The 16,536-nt window shown below is 38.3% G+C and overlaps 1 protein-coding gene across 1 annotated transcript in view; it reads right to left on the bottom strand.

Annotated features, from left to right (window-relative positions):
• ABCA12 (ATP binding cassette subfamily A member 12) overlaps window positions 1–16,536 on the bottom strand; it is a 226,544-nt gene that overhangs the window by 133,802 nt on the left and 76,206 nt on the right. Inside the window, 6 exon segments of the mRNA XM_029284752.1 lie at window positions 2,898–3,017; window positions 3,420–3,559; window positions 4,459–4,663; window positions 9,281–9,445; window positions 13,178–13,351; window positions 14,529–14,653. Of these exon segments, the coding sequence (XP_029140585.1) occupies window positions 2,898–3,017; window positions 3,420–3,559; window positions 4,459–4,663; window positions 9,281–9,445; window positions 13,178–13,351; window positions 14,529–14,653 (929 nt within the window).

The following is a 16,536-nucleotide window of genomic DNA, read 5'->3' as shown; positions in this document are numbered from 1 at the left end:
AATAGGGACAAGACTCCACCCTTGCGCCCCGTCGCGTACAGATGATGCTGCGGGGTGAGGGCATAGGGTGTGGCTGCCATGGCACTGCAAGGCCGCCTGGGCGATCTGCTGCAGCGGGCCATGGAGGGGGTGAGTGGCCCTGCAGATGGGTGGGGCAGGGGCGGAGGGCGGGCTGGGGAGATTTTTGGCCACTCGGTCTCTAAAAGGTTCGCCATCACTGACTTAGAGGAAAGAAATACTCGCGTGTTTGTTGTTTGTCAACTTCGGCATTTAACACAATCATTCCCTAGCATCTAGTAGAGTCTTTTAGGCTTAAACACTCTTTCGTGCAACTGGATTCTTGATTTTCTTACTAACAGGCCCCAATATGTGCGAGCTGGAACAAATATTTCTAACACCATTTTCTTGCGTATAGATTCTCCTCAGGTTGCGCCCTAAGTCCGCTGCTGTTCACCCTGTTGACTCATGACTGTTGTGCTAGGTTTGCCATCCGCTTGACATTCAAGAAACTAAAAAGACTCTTTGCAGCCGAACCTGTTCTCAAGCACCCTAATCCTAAAAAGCAATTCGTCATTCAAGCCAATGCAAGTGACATGGCTGTGGGTGCTGTTCTCTTACAAAAAAATGACTGGGGGAAGTTACAATCCTGTGTTTACACTTCCCAGAAGCTAACCAACACGGAGAGGAGTTAGGCCATTTGGGAGAAGGAGGCTTTTGCAGTACGATGGGCATTACTAACTTAGCATCATTTTTGGAAGGGGGGAGATACATTTTGAAGTATGGACTGATCATAAAAATTTGGAAGCTCTGAACCCCCCCCCCCAAATTATCCCCAAAACAGGTCTGGTGGGCTCAATACTTCAACCATTTTAACTTCACCCTAAAGTATTTCCCAGGGGGTAAGAATTTTTTGGCTGACACCTTGTCTAGAATGCCCCAGTTCAAAAGTCACTGGGAGGAAGTAATCAACTCCATTATTCCCCTGCTGCAATCTGCTTCTCAAATAACAACTAGATCGCAAACACAAGAACCACCTGCTGGTCTTGACGATTGCTTACTGAAGGAACTTATGGAACAATTAGAGACTGACACCTGGTTCAAAGACAACAACTCTATTTTAACCCTTAGGGGAGGATTAGCCTGGAAAGGCTCTAAGTTATACCTCCCAGATGGCTTCAGACTCTAAGCCCTTCAGCAAGAGTCATGATGCAAAGTAGGTGGGTCATTTTGCATTCCTGAAAACATTGCATTTAGTGCAGAGGCAATTCTGGTGGTCAGGGATGAAAAGAGACGTTGAGAGTTATGTGAGGTGCTGTGCTACCTGCGCTACAATGAAAAGATGTCCTGGGAAGCCCCATAATATGGACTGTAATTGAGCTATTTTCTAAACAAGCGTATTTCATCCCTTGCTCAGGACTTCCCTCTGCCCAGAAGCTAACCAAGATGTTTTTGAAACACATATATCGGCTCCATTGAGCCCCAAAGTGGATTATTTCTGACAAGGGGATCCAGGTTACTGCAAAGTTCTGGAGAGAGTTCGTTAAACCGATTGGGTCAACTCAGGGGCTTTCGTCGGCTTTTCATCCAAGTACAAATGGAGTGGCTGAAAAAGCTAACGCAATGGTGGAACAGTACCTCAGATGCTACATTAATTACCAGCAGACTAATTGGGCTGACCTCCTGCCTTTCGCAGAGGTAGCCTACAACAATACTGTGCACAATAGCACTGGACTCACCCCATTTAAAATAGTAACGGGTCGAGATTTTGTACCTATGCTTGAGTACCCCCAGGAGCCTCCTACTTCCCAGACTTTGGATCAATGGGTGACATCTTTCTAGGAGGTTTGGGTGAATGTGAAGAAAGCATTGACCAAGGCTACCAAAGTTTACAAGGAGCAGGCAGACAAATGACATTCCCTCAAATCCCTTTTTATGTTGGGCAATTGGTTTATCTTTCAATGAAATATTTAAGGTTAAAGTTACCTAGTGGAAAATTGGGGGCAAAGTTCCTTCGTCCTTTTCCCATCACAAAAATCATAAAACCTGTTACAGTGGAATTGAAACTTCCACGACTGTTGGGAAAAGTCCACCCTGTGTTTCATTGTAGTCTGTTGAAACACCTATTCCAAAGAAGCCGCCGGGTCCAGTAGTGGTAGAGGGGGAGACACATTATGAAATAAAATGAATTCTTGATTCTAGGTTGTACAAGGGAAAGTTACAGTACCAATGTGAAAGTGGACAGGTTAATAAAACAATTTTATGATAAATATCCTCTCAAGCCTCAAGGAAAAGCTTAACCTACTTTTTGTTTCCCCTACAGGAGACTCTTTCTTTTTGAGAGGGGCCGACTGTCTACTCTACAAATGAGCATGGCTGCAGCAATTTTTTCTTCTCATTCTAGGTTGCCACATAGAACAGAGGGAGGGGGTTGCCCAGGTGCTTCATTAATCAAAATAATCTTCTGTCCCATGGGAACCAAGGTCATCGGCTGCTCCCAAGACTCGGAACTGGGCATTGCATAAAAAGCCCGCCAAATAATCATATTAGGGAACATAGTTGCTTGCATAGTTTTTTTAAGTGGGACATTTAACTTTGTATTGGGAAATTGTTACTTGTGTATTCAGACTTGGTTTCACTTTTGACCGTGCCAATACTTTGTAACTAATAAACCTGTTCTTTGAGGAATTCTCAAGCCTTGCAGTTCTGCTTTATTCATCTCTGTTGGAACCATGATATAATTATTTTCATATATCTCAATATTTCACCATATAATTTACTGCATTTTCTGGATATGATCTGCACACTGAATTTGTAGAATAATAATTAAACCAAACTACTGTTATAAAAAAGAGAATAACAAGTTAACAATAGTCAATATATGAAATGATGCTTCATACCTTCACCATTGGAAGAGTGTCATTTAATATAGTTAGTGAATCCATGAGCAACGGTGAACGGTCCAACCACTCCTGTGCTTTTTGTGTTAAATCAGCCATCAGTTTCAATGTTGAATTGGACTTATAGAATTGAAACAAACAAATCAAACATTAATATATTTTGTAGGTAGGCAAAGAAGTTATTTTAAAGATTAAAGCTTTTAGCACAAAGTTTTGTTTTCATGTTATCATAAAAGCAAGGGACTATTGCTAATAAGATAACAATAGCTCCGAAGACAAATGTGCTACTATAAATGTTCCTAATTTAAAACTTAGAAAATTTAGTTTATTCCCCAATTAAGTTCCTCTCTCATTTCATTTAAAAGCAATCTCTGAGTTGCTGCTTTTGTAAAACCCACCAAGTTACATATTCTAGAAACTAATAGAATTTTTCACCAATCAGGTCTTCAAAACAGTTTCTGCTAATTTATCAAGAATATTCTAATAATAGTGAATTGTTAATTTTATTTAATATGGCATTACCTTTTCCATGATTGCACGTGTTTCAGGAGTATCTGGAGAATACAAAATCTGCCCACGCAACATGGGCTTTAAGAAAGACCAAATTAAAGCTCCAGAAGGTGTCTTAACTAAGTCCAGAAACAATGATAAGCAGAATGGTGCTACGGAAGAGACAAGAAAAATATTAGACCAACCAACTGAAGCATACCTAATTCAGTGAAATACACTGGTCTGTTAGGATCCTGATGAATCCTCTCATAACCTTGTGGTTATGATGTAATTCTTTTGACAAAACTACCCTCCTCAAAGATCTCCATTTGCTTAACTCAGCCAGAAAGACTTAATGTTTAGGAAAAGTCTTTCTGTTAAGATTAAATGAAAATTTGGAAGGACTACCTGCCAGTACATTGTCAGTTTTTCCTTGCATCTATATAGCATTTTGCTGTGCCAAAGACTGCTCTCACAGTCATGCAAAACTATCACAGTGAGTGAGACTATTAGCCCATCAAAGTCAGTGTGACAGCAAAGTTCTCCATGGTCATAGTGATAGATTTAATTCTGCTTCCTACTTGAAGCTCTTTTCATTCCACTGGACTGTCTTTATATATCCAAGTAGGAGTAAGCCACAAAACAAGGGTTAATTTTTATTTCAGTGTTCTTAATGAAATCTTGTCCACATAATTATTTTTAAACAAGAAAAAAACACAGCACAATTTTAATATTAATTATGAAGTTAGAATAATATTTGAACTGACATTTTTATCCTACATTGTAGGAGTTTGGAAAATGTTAGGAAGTTATAAAGTCTTTGCAAATTAATTATATTGAAAAAAGGATCCTGATATCTTTGCTGTATTTTACAGCAATCCACAGAATGATAAGATCTAATAAATAAGAAGAGAACTTGGTTTTGTGTAGTTTTAATTGTGCTGATTATATTGTGATGTTGAAAACAATATAATGAAGTAAAATGGAATTATCCCACACTCTCACTAACATTGTTTCTGCTTGGTTACACTGAAAGGATCCCATTAGATTTTGCTTCAACAGCCAAACTTACTAGTATCAGATGGAATACTATATTTCTTCATAATATGTTGAATATGTTCATCTTCATCTGCAGAAGGATGGTGAACATTCTGCTCCTCAAAATCAGGTAGCAGAGATTCAAAAAACAAGGGAGTGATTTCATGGTTGCAGAAAGTTTTGGATATAGTTTTCAACATTCTGCTATTTATTGTTAGATTGCTAGCCTCAAACAAAGCCTGTGAAAATAAACAGACAACACAATGATAGAAAAGAAAGCAAGTCAAAGGTGGTGATTAATTAATTGAACCTTGGAATGGGTTTCTAACTGAGATCCAGAGAACTCCCTAATGTCATTCAGAAAGGCATTATAATCTGGCCGTTTCCCCAGGCTCCTTAATGTAGGATGGATGGAATCCCTTGTTAGATGTGTTTATCATATGTGCATATTTTGATGCTAGTGGTACTGATTTTCCATTTTATTTATTTCCTTTATTGTATTTTTTCATTTATCTATTTATATTTGTCATTTACACTATGGGTCACTAAGAGTCAGTTGGGAGTCATGCAGTACCAAGGTAAAAATAAATAGAGACATTAAGATTTACTTAGAATACAATACTTATATGGTATCTTCTAACATTGGAAGCCAAAATGGGTTGAAAATGGAAATTCACATAAAAATGACTTTGAATCAAATCCTAATCTATTACACAAAGGATATATATGGATAAAGAATACAAGAATAACAGAGCAAGTTCTATAATGAAATAATAGATAATTTTTTAATAAATGTAACCAAGACAGGATAAAATATTTCAGTGAAAATGCACTAAGTACCACTGGGGTAAATCTTTATAAATATAAAATTAAGTATTATCTTGTAAAGTGTCCTCTATATTCAGTTACACAAGGCATTCTTACTGAATCCCCCACTTAAGATAACAACTGTTCATCCTAATAAGTTGTGTCAATTTATCACTATCAAAATAACTGTCTTGTGAACAGTCATTTTGCACAATGTAATTTTCACAGTTGACTGGCTTTGCATTTCATCTTTTTCTTATATTGTTATTTTACAACAATTACCTTCTGCTAAACAGAATAACTGTTCATATGTCAGACAAAATTGATTTTATCCCATAGGACATTATGCCACAATAACTATGTCAGCTGTTAAAATGCTAAAAAAAGTTAGTTATTTCCTGCTCCTTTCAATGGAAAAAGTTATATTTATTTGATGGTATATATTATTACAAACTCTATACTACTATTTTTGGAAAAGTCATCATTGTATTATAAAAATACAAAGCTGAAAACATTGCAACAAATGCCTAAATCATTGCAACTCACTGTGAAACCAGCAGCCTTTATAGAAGTTTCAAAATTGGCAACATGAAAATAAGAATGCTGTAGTGCAAACCACGCCCCTTTTGTGCACATGTCAGTGTTGCATGCATGTTCAAAAGGAGTAAGTTTGTATTGTGGCACTCCATCCAACATCTTGCTGATTTTGACACACAAACCCCCACTCTATGAAACTACCAAAAACTGAAATAATAAAATATAATATGTTAAATGTACTGCAATTTCAAATTAAAGGGAGAGCTAACAAGAATTTGGCAGCAGACTTTAACAGGCACAGAAAACAAGAGAGGAAATGGAATGATGAACTGTTTCAGTTAATGATAATCAGAATTACAATTAATCAAAAACCAACTATTCTTAATCCTTTGTTTTGTTAAGGGAACTGCTTTAGTAAGATCACATTTGGAATACTCCATTCAATTTTGGTCACCACAAAACAAAATAGATGTTGAGATTCTAGAAACAGTACAGAGAAGAGCGAGCAACAAAGATGATTAGGGTCTGGAGCCTAAAATATGCTGAACGATTTTAGGAACTGGATATGTCTAATCTAATAAAGAGAAGGACTAGGGTTGACATGATAGCAGTCTTCCAATATTTGAGAGACTGTTATAGAGAAGAGGGGGGTCGACCTACTCTCCAAAGCACCTGAAGGCAGAATAAGAACCAATGGGTGGAAACTTATCAAGGAAAGATCCAACCTAGAACTAAGGAGAAACAATTAACATTTGTTAAAAATAAACAATTAACAGCCTGCCTTCAGAAGTTGTGGCTGCTCCATCACTATAGGTTTTAAAGAAGAGATTGGACAACCATTTGACTGGAATTATATAGAATCCCCTGCTTGTGCAGGGGTTGGACTAGAAAACCTCCAAGTCCCTTCCAACTCTGTTATTCTGTTCTGTAATACTAGATATTGGCATAGATTTGTCAATAGCCTATTTTACCAGACCAGACTTCAGTTTGTTTGTTTTTCTGAATCAACTTTCTTGCTCAATATTCTATGGAAATGCTGTATAGATATAATACTCAGAAATAAAAACAAAAATACGACTCTTGGGAATATTCATTACAAAATAAAGCGACCACCAAGAGAAATCTATAAAAACATATAGAGTTTAATCCGCCAAACTTTTGTCAAGTGCACTTGACATCATCAGGGCTAAAAAGGCAACCGCTCTGTCAACCTGACAGAGCGGAGGCGGCCCGCTGAGAGAGAAGTAGAGCGGGGGCACCCCGCGAGAGAGACGGAGCCGAGGTGCCTTACGAGAAGGACGGCACTAAAGTGCCTCACCAACCATACAAGATTAGCAGTGGGGGAGGGAGGGAGAGGGAGGGGAATGGAAACAAAAAGGAGAAAGAACGACCTACGCCGGGGCGCAGGGAGAACGGACACCGTGCATGTAAGAATTCAGGAAACAACTTACATTCCCCCCCACCTCTCAGAGACAGACGCACGTATAGCAGCGGGGGAGCCGTATGTAGAGAAAGCAAGAATGCTTCACCATCGAATCTGCCTAACACCCTGATGACGAATGTAATACCACTCGAAGGGATGCAAGCTCAGGGAGAGGAGCCGAACATCAAAGCAGGCAGCGCGCTCGAAGTGCGGCAGGATCAGCTGGGGCCNGTCACGCGCTCCAGGAGCCGGAAGCAGGCGTTGAATGGCTGTATATAAGTCTTTACCGGCATTTGCCTTTTTAGCCCTGATGATGTCAAGTGCACTTGACGAAAGCTTGGCGGATTAAACTCTATATGTTTTTATAGATTTCTCTTGGTGGTCGCTTTATTTTGTAAAGATATAATACTGTATATCTTGATTTCAACAAAGCATTTCACAAAGTACTAACATGATTCTGATTTGAAAGCTTGTTAAAGTATAGGCCAGACTGCTGCTTTGAAAACAGCAAGTACTCATCAAAATGGAAGCGGCACTGGGTGCTACAAGTTTCATTCCCAAGACTTCTACTTTTTAGTATTTTTATTAATTTTGATGAGGAGGTGGAGGAAATTTGCAGATGACTTAAATTGGGTGGGAGAACTAATGTCTTGGAAGACAGAAACTAAATTTTAAACAAAATGAGCCAAAAATAACAAAATGAAATTTTAGAGATAAATGCCAAGCTCATCATTTAAGTAATAGAAGGCACAAGTAAAATGTAAGAAATGCTTAGAGGGCAACAGAACCTGTGCAAAATATCTTGGAATTATTGATCATTACAAAACTTTGATATGATGCAATTGAAGTAGCATTATGATGTGTGACTGCAGAAAAGGCAAATATGGATGTATTCTTCAAGAGAATAATCTGTATATCATTAAAATTCTTATATTTGTAACCATTAAGTGGGTGAAACAATGCATCACAGGGTAACAGTTTTTGAACCAAGGTACCTCAAAATGGAGTAACTTACAAAATGCATCCAAAATTTGGAACCTATGACTCCCATGGAATTGAAATTTGGCAAATTTTTGGTTGCTTCAAGGCTACCACAGACACATTTATGTTTAGTAGACCAGTCTTGCTCTAGCCCTCTAGAAGCTGAGTAGACTAGACCCTCCATTGGCTACTGGTCCCACCCTAGCCATCCAGAGGTCAAGTGAAGTCTTCCCACTATCAGCTGCCAGAGGATGATAACAGGCACCAAGAATCAAGAAAGACACGTGGAGTTACTTCTGAACAGTTTTTTTCCCTTCACTTAGAGACAAAAATCTTGCCAAACTAAAGCAACTACTTATTTATTTATTAAATTTAGATACTGCCCATCTTGCTTAGAAGTGACTCTAGGCAGTGGTGGGATTCAGCCGGTTCGCACCACTTCGGTAGAACCAGTAAAAAAAAAAAAATCTCACCACTGACTCTAGGTGGCTTACAGACAGAGTAATGTAATAAATAAGACAGACAAATAAATAAGACAAACAAATAAGACAGGATAAAATAAAATGTAAATAAAAAGAAGCAAAAATTGTCAATATTTCTTCTCTCAAATGCTGAAATTTATTTGTTCTCCTTCACGAACTACCCCCCGAGATCCGGATGATTCCGGATCTCCTTACTTTCCGCCGCGCCCTCAAGACATGGCTTTTCCAGCAAGCGGGCCTGACCTAGGGAGGATTTTAGGTAGGGATGATTTTAAAAGTAATTTTAATCGGAAACACAGCTGGCAATATTTGGTTTTTAATTCGGCTTTTATTGGGGTTTGTATTTTTGTATTTCTGTATTTTTGTATTTTGTGTATGGTATTTGTTTTTTAATATGCTGTGAACCGCCCTGAGTCCTATGGGAGAAGGGCGGTATACAAATTAAATTAACATAACATAACACTGTGACATTGCGGCTTCTAATCTCCTAATAAGAATCCTTCCCATAATATGTTGCAACTGATAATTTGACTTCTATGCAAATCATACACTTTCTAGACTTCTGATATTTTTCTTTATATATATATAATTCTAGCTTCTAAGAATTAACACTTTTTAAAACAAACCTTAGAAAGTGGTGCATGTCTTGTCATCCTCAGCTTTTTCAGGGAATGAATTGCATCTAAGAGTGGATGAACATTGGATATAAGCTGCATCCTCAAGTGATCCATGTTTTTCAGAAGTTCTAATGCCTTATCCACAGGAATTTGAAATTCTTTAGGGAAAACCATCTAGAAAAGCCCACAAAGAGCAACATCATAATCCAAACTAAACATATGTGTGATATATTTTATTCAACTGATACCAAATAAAGCATTTAAAGTTTAATTAATTCTCTTGCTCAAATCACAATATATTTAGACCTTCTTTGACTGAATTGGGCTTCAAAGATTATATACCTAAAGGCCACATTCTCAAAAGATCAAAGTTCATATATTTGAGGGAGAGAATGGAACTATGGAAAGCAGTCTATTTTCTGCTAAGTTCAATAAGAATTGTTATTATTCTAGTATTCTCCAGTCCATGCAACGTTCATCACGCTTCACTCTGCTGCATCCTTTAAAATCAGTATTTCAGTATTAGTATCATTTGTTAGTTCCACAACTTACCATTCCTGGCTCTACCCCTTGCCAAGAAGTCAGTAATTATAGTACAGTATTCATAATTTCAAGGTTCTACTTGCTGAATTTAAGGACATGAATTTTGGAGATCTTATTAGTCTATTACTATGTGGAGGCATCCTCGTGAATCAAATAATATTACGTTACAACTGAACAAATGGCTAATGTCTTTTCAGATTTCTTATCTGGTAAGTAATAATATCCCTTTTGAATAAATCCACCCTGTCTGTGAAACACAGTATGTTTAGATTTTGCACTGAGATTTAGGGATGTTAATTTGAGCATTGCATACTGCTGGATAAATACAATCTCTACTTAAATTTTCAATTTAAATATTCATATCTCCAAATATTTCAATGAATTCTATAGAATCACTCATTTAAATACAAGTAGTCCTTTAGTTACGAGTGTAATGGAACCTGCACATTTCACTCTTAACTCAGAAAACTCGTGGGAATGAATCTCGTACCTCGAACGAGATCATTCCCTTGCTCATTAAAATGCACGCAGCTCATTAAGTGCACATGAAGTATCTCAGGGTGGGGAAGGCCATGGGGGGCCTAGAGATGGAACAGGCCCCCAAGGCCTCCCCAGCCCAGTAATATACCTCATGCTTCCCCCTCCCTTCTTGCTGCACTGGACTCACTTACCTTGAAAATATCTGTCTCTTCTCTGCTGCGGTTCCTGCTTTTGAGGGACAGGGGAGTCGATGGAAGCCCCTGGGTTCCATAATATCGCGTGAGTTCAGGCACCGATCCTCTTTCACAGAGAATGGGTGCCTGAATTCTCATGCTGTTTGCAGTGCCTGCCTCCTGCTTCCCCTCAACTCTGGAGCCATGAGGCTGCTGCCTCTGGAACAGAGATCAGGGGAGGCTTCTGCATGCCTCTGGAGCAGTGTTTCTCAACCTTGACAATTTTAAGGCATGTGGACTTCAACTCCCAGAATTCCACAGCCAGCATTGCTGGCTGTGGAATTCTGGGAGTTGAAGTCCACATGCCTTAAAATTGTCAAGGTTGAGAAACACTGCTCTGGAGGTTGGATCCAGGCCTCAGAGGACTGCTCCAAGCTGCTGCTGCCCAGAACAGAGCTTCCAGAGGTTGGATCCAGGCCTCAGAGGGGTCCTCCAAGCCGTTTGTGCCTGGAACAGAGATTGGGGGGTGATTCTGCATGCCTCCGGAGGTTGGATCCAGCCCTCAGAGGGATCCTCCAAGCTGCTGCCGTCCAGAACGGAGCTTCCGAAGGTTGGATCCTGGCCTTAGAAGGATCCTCCAAGCCTTTTACACCCAGAACGAAGATCGGAGAGGGGCTTCTGCATGCCTCCGGAGGTTAGATCCAGGCCTTGTAAGCTCCGTTCCGGGCGGCAGCAGCTTGGAGCAGTCCTACGAGGCCTGGATCCAACCTCTGGATCCAGAGGCATGCAGAAAACCCCTCCATCTCTGTTCCAGGCACAAACAGCTTGGAGGATGCCTCCAAGGCCTGGATCCAACCTCTGGAGGCATGCAGAAGCCTCCCCCAGCCTCTGTTCCAGGTGGCTAGGAGAAGGCCTCTGAGGCTTCGGGGACAATGGAGTCACTTTCTCCCCCAGTGTGGCGAGCTCTGGTGGGCTGGATGTGGGTGCAAGTGGCCTGGCTTTCTCCCTCAGTTGAAGGCTTCAGGCCTGCCCTCAGGCTGAAAGGAGTTGGGGGTAGGAGCAGGAGACAGGCACCTTTCACATAGAGAATGAAAGTTTCTGAGATCAGTGATTTGGCACAACTTCAAACACTCGCGCGAGATCACAGACTCCAGATCCATGGATTCTCGGTGTGAAAAGCATTTGCAAGCTGACTCTCCTCTCCCTCAAAGGGAAAGAAACTGTGGCAAAGAGGATTTTCACAAGGTAAGTGAGTCCAGTGCAGCAGGAAGGGAGGGGGAAGCAGTTGTGAGGAGTGGGGGGAATAGGGTGAATGTTGCAATGCCACTGAAGTCGCTCGTAAGGGTGAACAATTGCAATGCTGCTGCAATATTTGTAATTTTGGAACTTGCTCATAAATACTAGGGAGCACTGATCATGTAACTTTGAACGAGCCTTAAGCTCATAACTCGGGGATTACCTGTATCTTCTACAAAGGAGTATATATACTGTCCAATTATAGTCTTGGAAGCACAGCAATAATTAATAGTGACAATAGTTACACTAAGACTTTGAGCAAAATCATAAACTAAATTTATTTAGGATATTCTTTTTAAATGATTTTTTGAAATACATTACAGTTGTTTTTCTATTATTCTTATTTCCCTGGAAGATAAAAAAAAAAATCAGAAAACCCCCCACCTCCATAGAGTCTCAGTTCATTCTTTCAGGAATTGCTTCAGAGATGAAGTGAAGAGATTTAACTCTTCCATTCACTACCAAAGCAATCACTGAAGAGAAATAAGCTTGGAGGCAGCACCTCATACTACTATGTCCCCATCTTTTAAAATCTTCAGTGGTAAAATGTAGTTAACTTCTTCATTTGTTGCATACCTCTGCTCAGGTAGATGAAGGGAAATCAGTGCCAGCATATAGAAGAATGAGGGAATTAAGCATAGTCCTCCTTAGTCAAACCCTGCTCCTGATGACTACAAGGACATATCCATAAGATTTTTTTAAGCAAAATATGGAAATGATTCGCCACTGCCTTCTTTCAACATGTTTTCTCAACTTCTCAGTCTAGCTAATAGCTCTGAGATTTCCCAATGACCTCTCAGGGAAGTCTTCATCAGATTTAAATCAGTCTAACTTATTGTGATTAGTCAAAGTCCACTAGGTGTTGCCACCTGCAACAGCATAAGAGGGAAAATCCAGGCTTAAATAGGCTTAATAGAATCCTTTTAAAGCAAAATGCATTTGTATGTGTGTAAGAGTGTGACATTGAGGCCACTTTATGTATTTCATAAGTATAAATAGTCTGCTTTCTTCCCTCTGCTATATGAAACATACATATTTTGCTAATGATCATATAAAGAAATACTATGTATGTTCATGTATTATAAATGCTACTATTATTAACACCTTACTTTTCACTTATAGATCTCAGCAGTTTATATGAGTTGTGCTCCATAATTCTGTCTGGTATCTATGTATTGGAAAGTATCCTCATCTACGCCAGTTCCTTCCTTCCAAATAAACATGCTAAAGAGTCATCTCTACTCGTATTCATAATATTTTAGTTTCAATCATGTTGGACCACAAAGTTTCCCAAGTCATATCTGGTCCCATTAAATTGATGTATCCACCACCCATTAAAATGGACTGTTTATCCTGTGGATTTTTTCCCCATTATGCATAGAATGGCAAAGAAAAGCAAACACATGAAACAAACCTTATAGATGAATTTGTAGACATCTAAGTAATGCAGAAATGTGATCCCCAAAAGATAAGATTTGTAAGTCCTTTCTGCAAAGGAGAAGTTGCAGAATTGTTTTGCTATAATTTCCAGCTTAGCATCACCAGTATCAGTATTACAGGACTCTAGCTGTAGTATTTGAAATATCAGCTGTATTGGCATGAAAAAAAGCAAAATGGTAAATACTAGACTCTCACTAAAAAGGTTAAATTAAGTAGCTCTCTTTAAAACCACTGACCTAGACCACTTTAACAAAGCAGCAGATAGATACCAGTTGTTATATCAGGCAGTTTCTTAACATCTTGTAAAGAAAAACAGGTTCTTGGACTTTAATTATTAATATATTAATTTTGTATCTTGCTATTTTATGATCAAGAACAAGAACTTATTGATGAAGTGCAAGCATATGCTATATTCATGTTTCCAATATTGTTGCCTGCCCTAACACTTCCTTAGTTGGGTATGGCTTAACATAGACTTTCTTTCCTCTGGTGAACACATATATATCTATTTTTTACTAGCTGTCCCCGGCCACGCGTTGCTGTGGCTCAGTCTGGTAAAAGCGTGTGTTGCTTTTACGTCCAACAGATGGCGCTGTTTTTTAAAAAAAGCATGTTTTACCTGTCACAGGTGTGACATCTATATAATATAGGTATATAAAAACACGTGCGTATTTGAATGCAACGTTGTGTCAAAATTTCAAAGCACTCGGTGAAGAACTTTTGGAGATTTAAGATTTTGAACAAATGAACATTTACATTTTTATTTATATAGATTGCATGGTGAAACAGACTATATATGTTTCCCAATTTAAAAACTTGCCCTGTATACTTTCCAAAAGTAAAATCAGAAACAAACACCCTGATCTAACTATTACTCAACCCACATTTAAGGTAATGTGGTTTTTTATAAACCTTATTCAAACAGATTGATAAAAAAAATGTGAAAAGCAGAATTAAACATTTTGGAAGGCCTCTGCTTGTTCTCTATGTGAACTGTCATTTTGGGATATTAACTGACATTCAGCCAGTTTATTTTTTAATGACCCTTTCTCTCAACAATTATCTTTGTATCAGAAGCACTGGGATTTAATTTTTTTTCATCTATGTATCAGCATCACTTTTTGCCCACTGAATAGAATGTCAGACTATCATAGGCTGAAATATTATGATTTGATTTAGAAGTGACAGATACATCACTGAAAAAGATGAGTTACCCACTGATATCAACCATTTAGTCACACCTGATTTTTTACACAGATGAGCATGTATGATATAATCTCTGAAAAGTCATCTTAGCTTATAGTTATTATTCCTAAAAAACTTGCCTGTGTTTTGTTTTCTGAAAGAGGCATTTCTGTGAAAGCATTGATACTTTTGGTAGACAATCCTACAATATTTCTGAGATCATTCTTGAGGCCATCAGCATTTCGGAACAGATCTATGATCATATCTTTAAAACATCACAGAACAAAAGTTTAAAATTAAAAGGTTTGTTTTATTCCAGCTTTCAGAAAATACTATAAACAGAACACTTAAAAGATGGTTTGCAAAAGAAAAGTGCTTTATGCTATAAAGTAATAACCCGAATAAGAAAATATTCAAAATGTTTATTCTCCTATTTAAAATTAATTTGTATTTTTATTCAAAGAGGAACTTGAGCAAGCACATATATTTCCAATTATTTGATATTCACATTTAGGTAGCATTTTAAAAAATAAAAATAAAAAAATAAACCATATCTGTTTATAAAAAATTAAGCCTATTTTCATAATTCTTCAATTTCACCTGACTCTTTCATTTCAGAAGCCTAAGAAATACATCTTTTTAAATAAATGTTAATTTCCCTTCTTGTTTAAATTATATCAGATGAATATGTTTGGTGATCAATATATTCTATTTATTTTTTTTACCAGTTCCCTCTGAAAAAAATTAGTATTGCTGTAATTAATTAAAATTCAAAACTTAAAAAACTGTTATTTTCTCATCAACAAGTTGAGCAATCCCTAATAATGCAGACGATATTATTAGTCAATAACTGTATTTTCTGAATAGATATGGACAGCTCATTTAATTCTCTTTAGAACAGCACTTGGTTTCCTTTTTTGGGGCGGGGGAGGAGGTTACCCTCAAGTCAGCCTTGACTCCTGGTGACTACACTGACAAATCCATGCAGTTTTTTTGGCAACATTTTAGTACTGCAAATGGTTTGCCTTCTTCAACTTTGTGTTTAAGGCAGGACTAGTCCCACAGTTTCAGTTGATTGCAAAATAAATATAAGTCAGCAGTGTGTTATGACTGTAAAACAGGCAAGTATAGTTGCATCAATAAGTAAAATTTCCAATTTTGGAGAATGAAGCATTTTAAATAGATATCGGATTCAGTTAGACCTCACCTGGACTTTCGTGTCCAGTTTGAGGCATGACAATTTAAGAAGGATTCAGAGAAATTAGAGCAGGTTCAAATAAGGGCAATTGAGATGATCCTATGAATACAGATTGAAGGATCTGCATATGGCGAGCTTTGGGAAAAGGCAGTTTGAGAAGAGAGATATGACATCACATAGATAGCCATACCATCCATTGTTTGTAGCATTTATTGGAACACTGTGGCTATTTACACAACACATTGTTAACTCAGTTATTTGTTTGGTCTTACTTCTGAGTGGCCTTAAGAGTATCATATTATTCTCAAGTCAGATTTGTAAGCATTTCATAGAAAAACAGGGTTGGAAGGGACCTTCTAGTACAATACTCTAGTATAGAAATCGTGGGGGCTCCATCACTGGAGATTTTTAAGAAGAGGCTAGAAAATCATTTGTCTGAGATGGTATAGGTCCTCCTGCTTGAGCAGGGGGCTGGACTAGAAGACCTCTAAGGTCCCTTCCAGCTCTATTCTATTCTAACCTTCTGCTCAAGCAGGAGACCTTATACAATTCCAGACAAATGTTTGTCCAATCTCTTCTTGAAAACTTCCATTAACAGAGCACCCACAACTTCTGGAGGCAAAGTGTTCCACTGACTAATTGTTCTCATAGTCAAGAAATTTATCCTTAATTCTAGGTTGGATTTCTCTTTGATGATCTTCCACTCATTACTTCTTGTTCTGCCCTCAGTTGCTTTGATGAAGAGGCCAACCTCCTCTTCTCTGTGAAAGTCCCTCAAGTATTGGAAGACTGCTATCATGTCACCCCTAGTCCTTCACTTCACTAGATTAGACATGACCTTGTTCCCTTAATCATTCATCGTACAATTCAGCCTCCAGACTTGTTATCATCTTTGTTGCTTTTCTCTCTTCTCTTTCTAGGACCTCAGCATCTTTTTTGTATTGTGGTGA

Source organism: Protobothrops mucrosquamatus, unplaced genomic scaffold (assembly GCF_001527695.2).
Source record: "Protobothrops mucrosquamatus isolate PMUCROS unplaced genomic scaffold, P.Mucros_1.0 scaffold899, whole genome shotgun sequence".
NCBI lineage: Eukaryota > Metazoa > Chordata > Lepidosauria > Squamata > Viperidae > Protobothrops > Protobothrops mucrosquamatus.
Note: the sequence above shows the minus strand (reverse complement) of the source record. Positions and strands in the feature narration are given on the sequence as shown.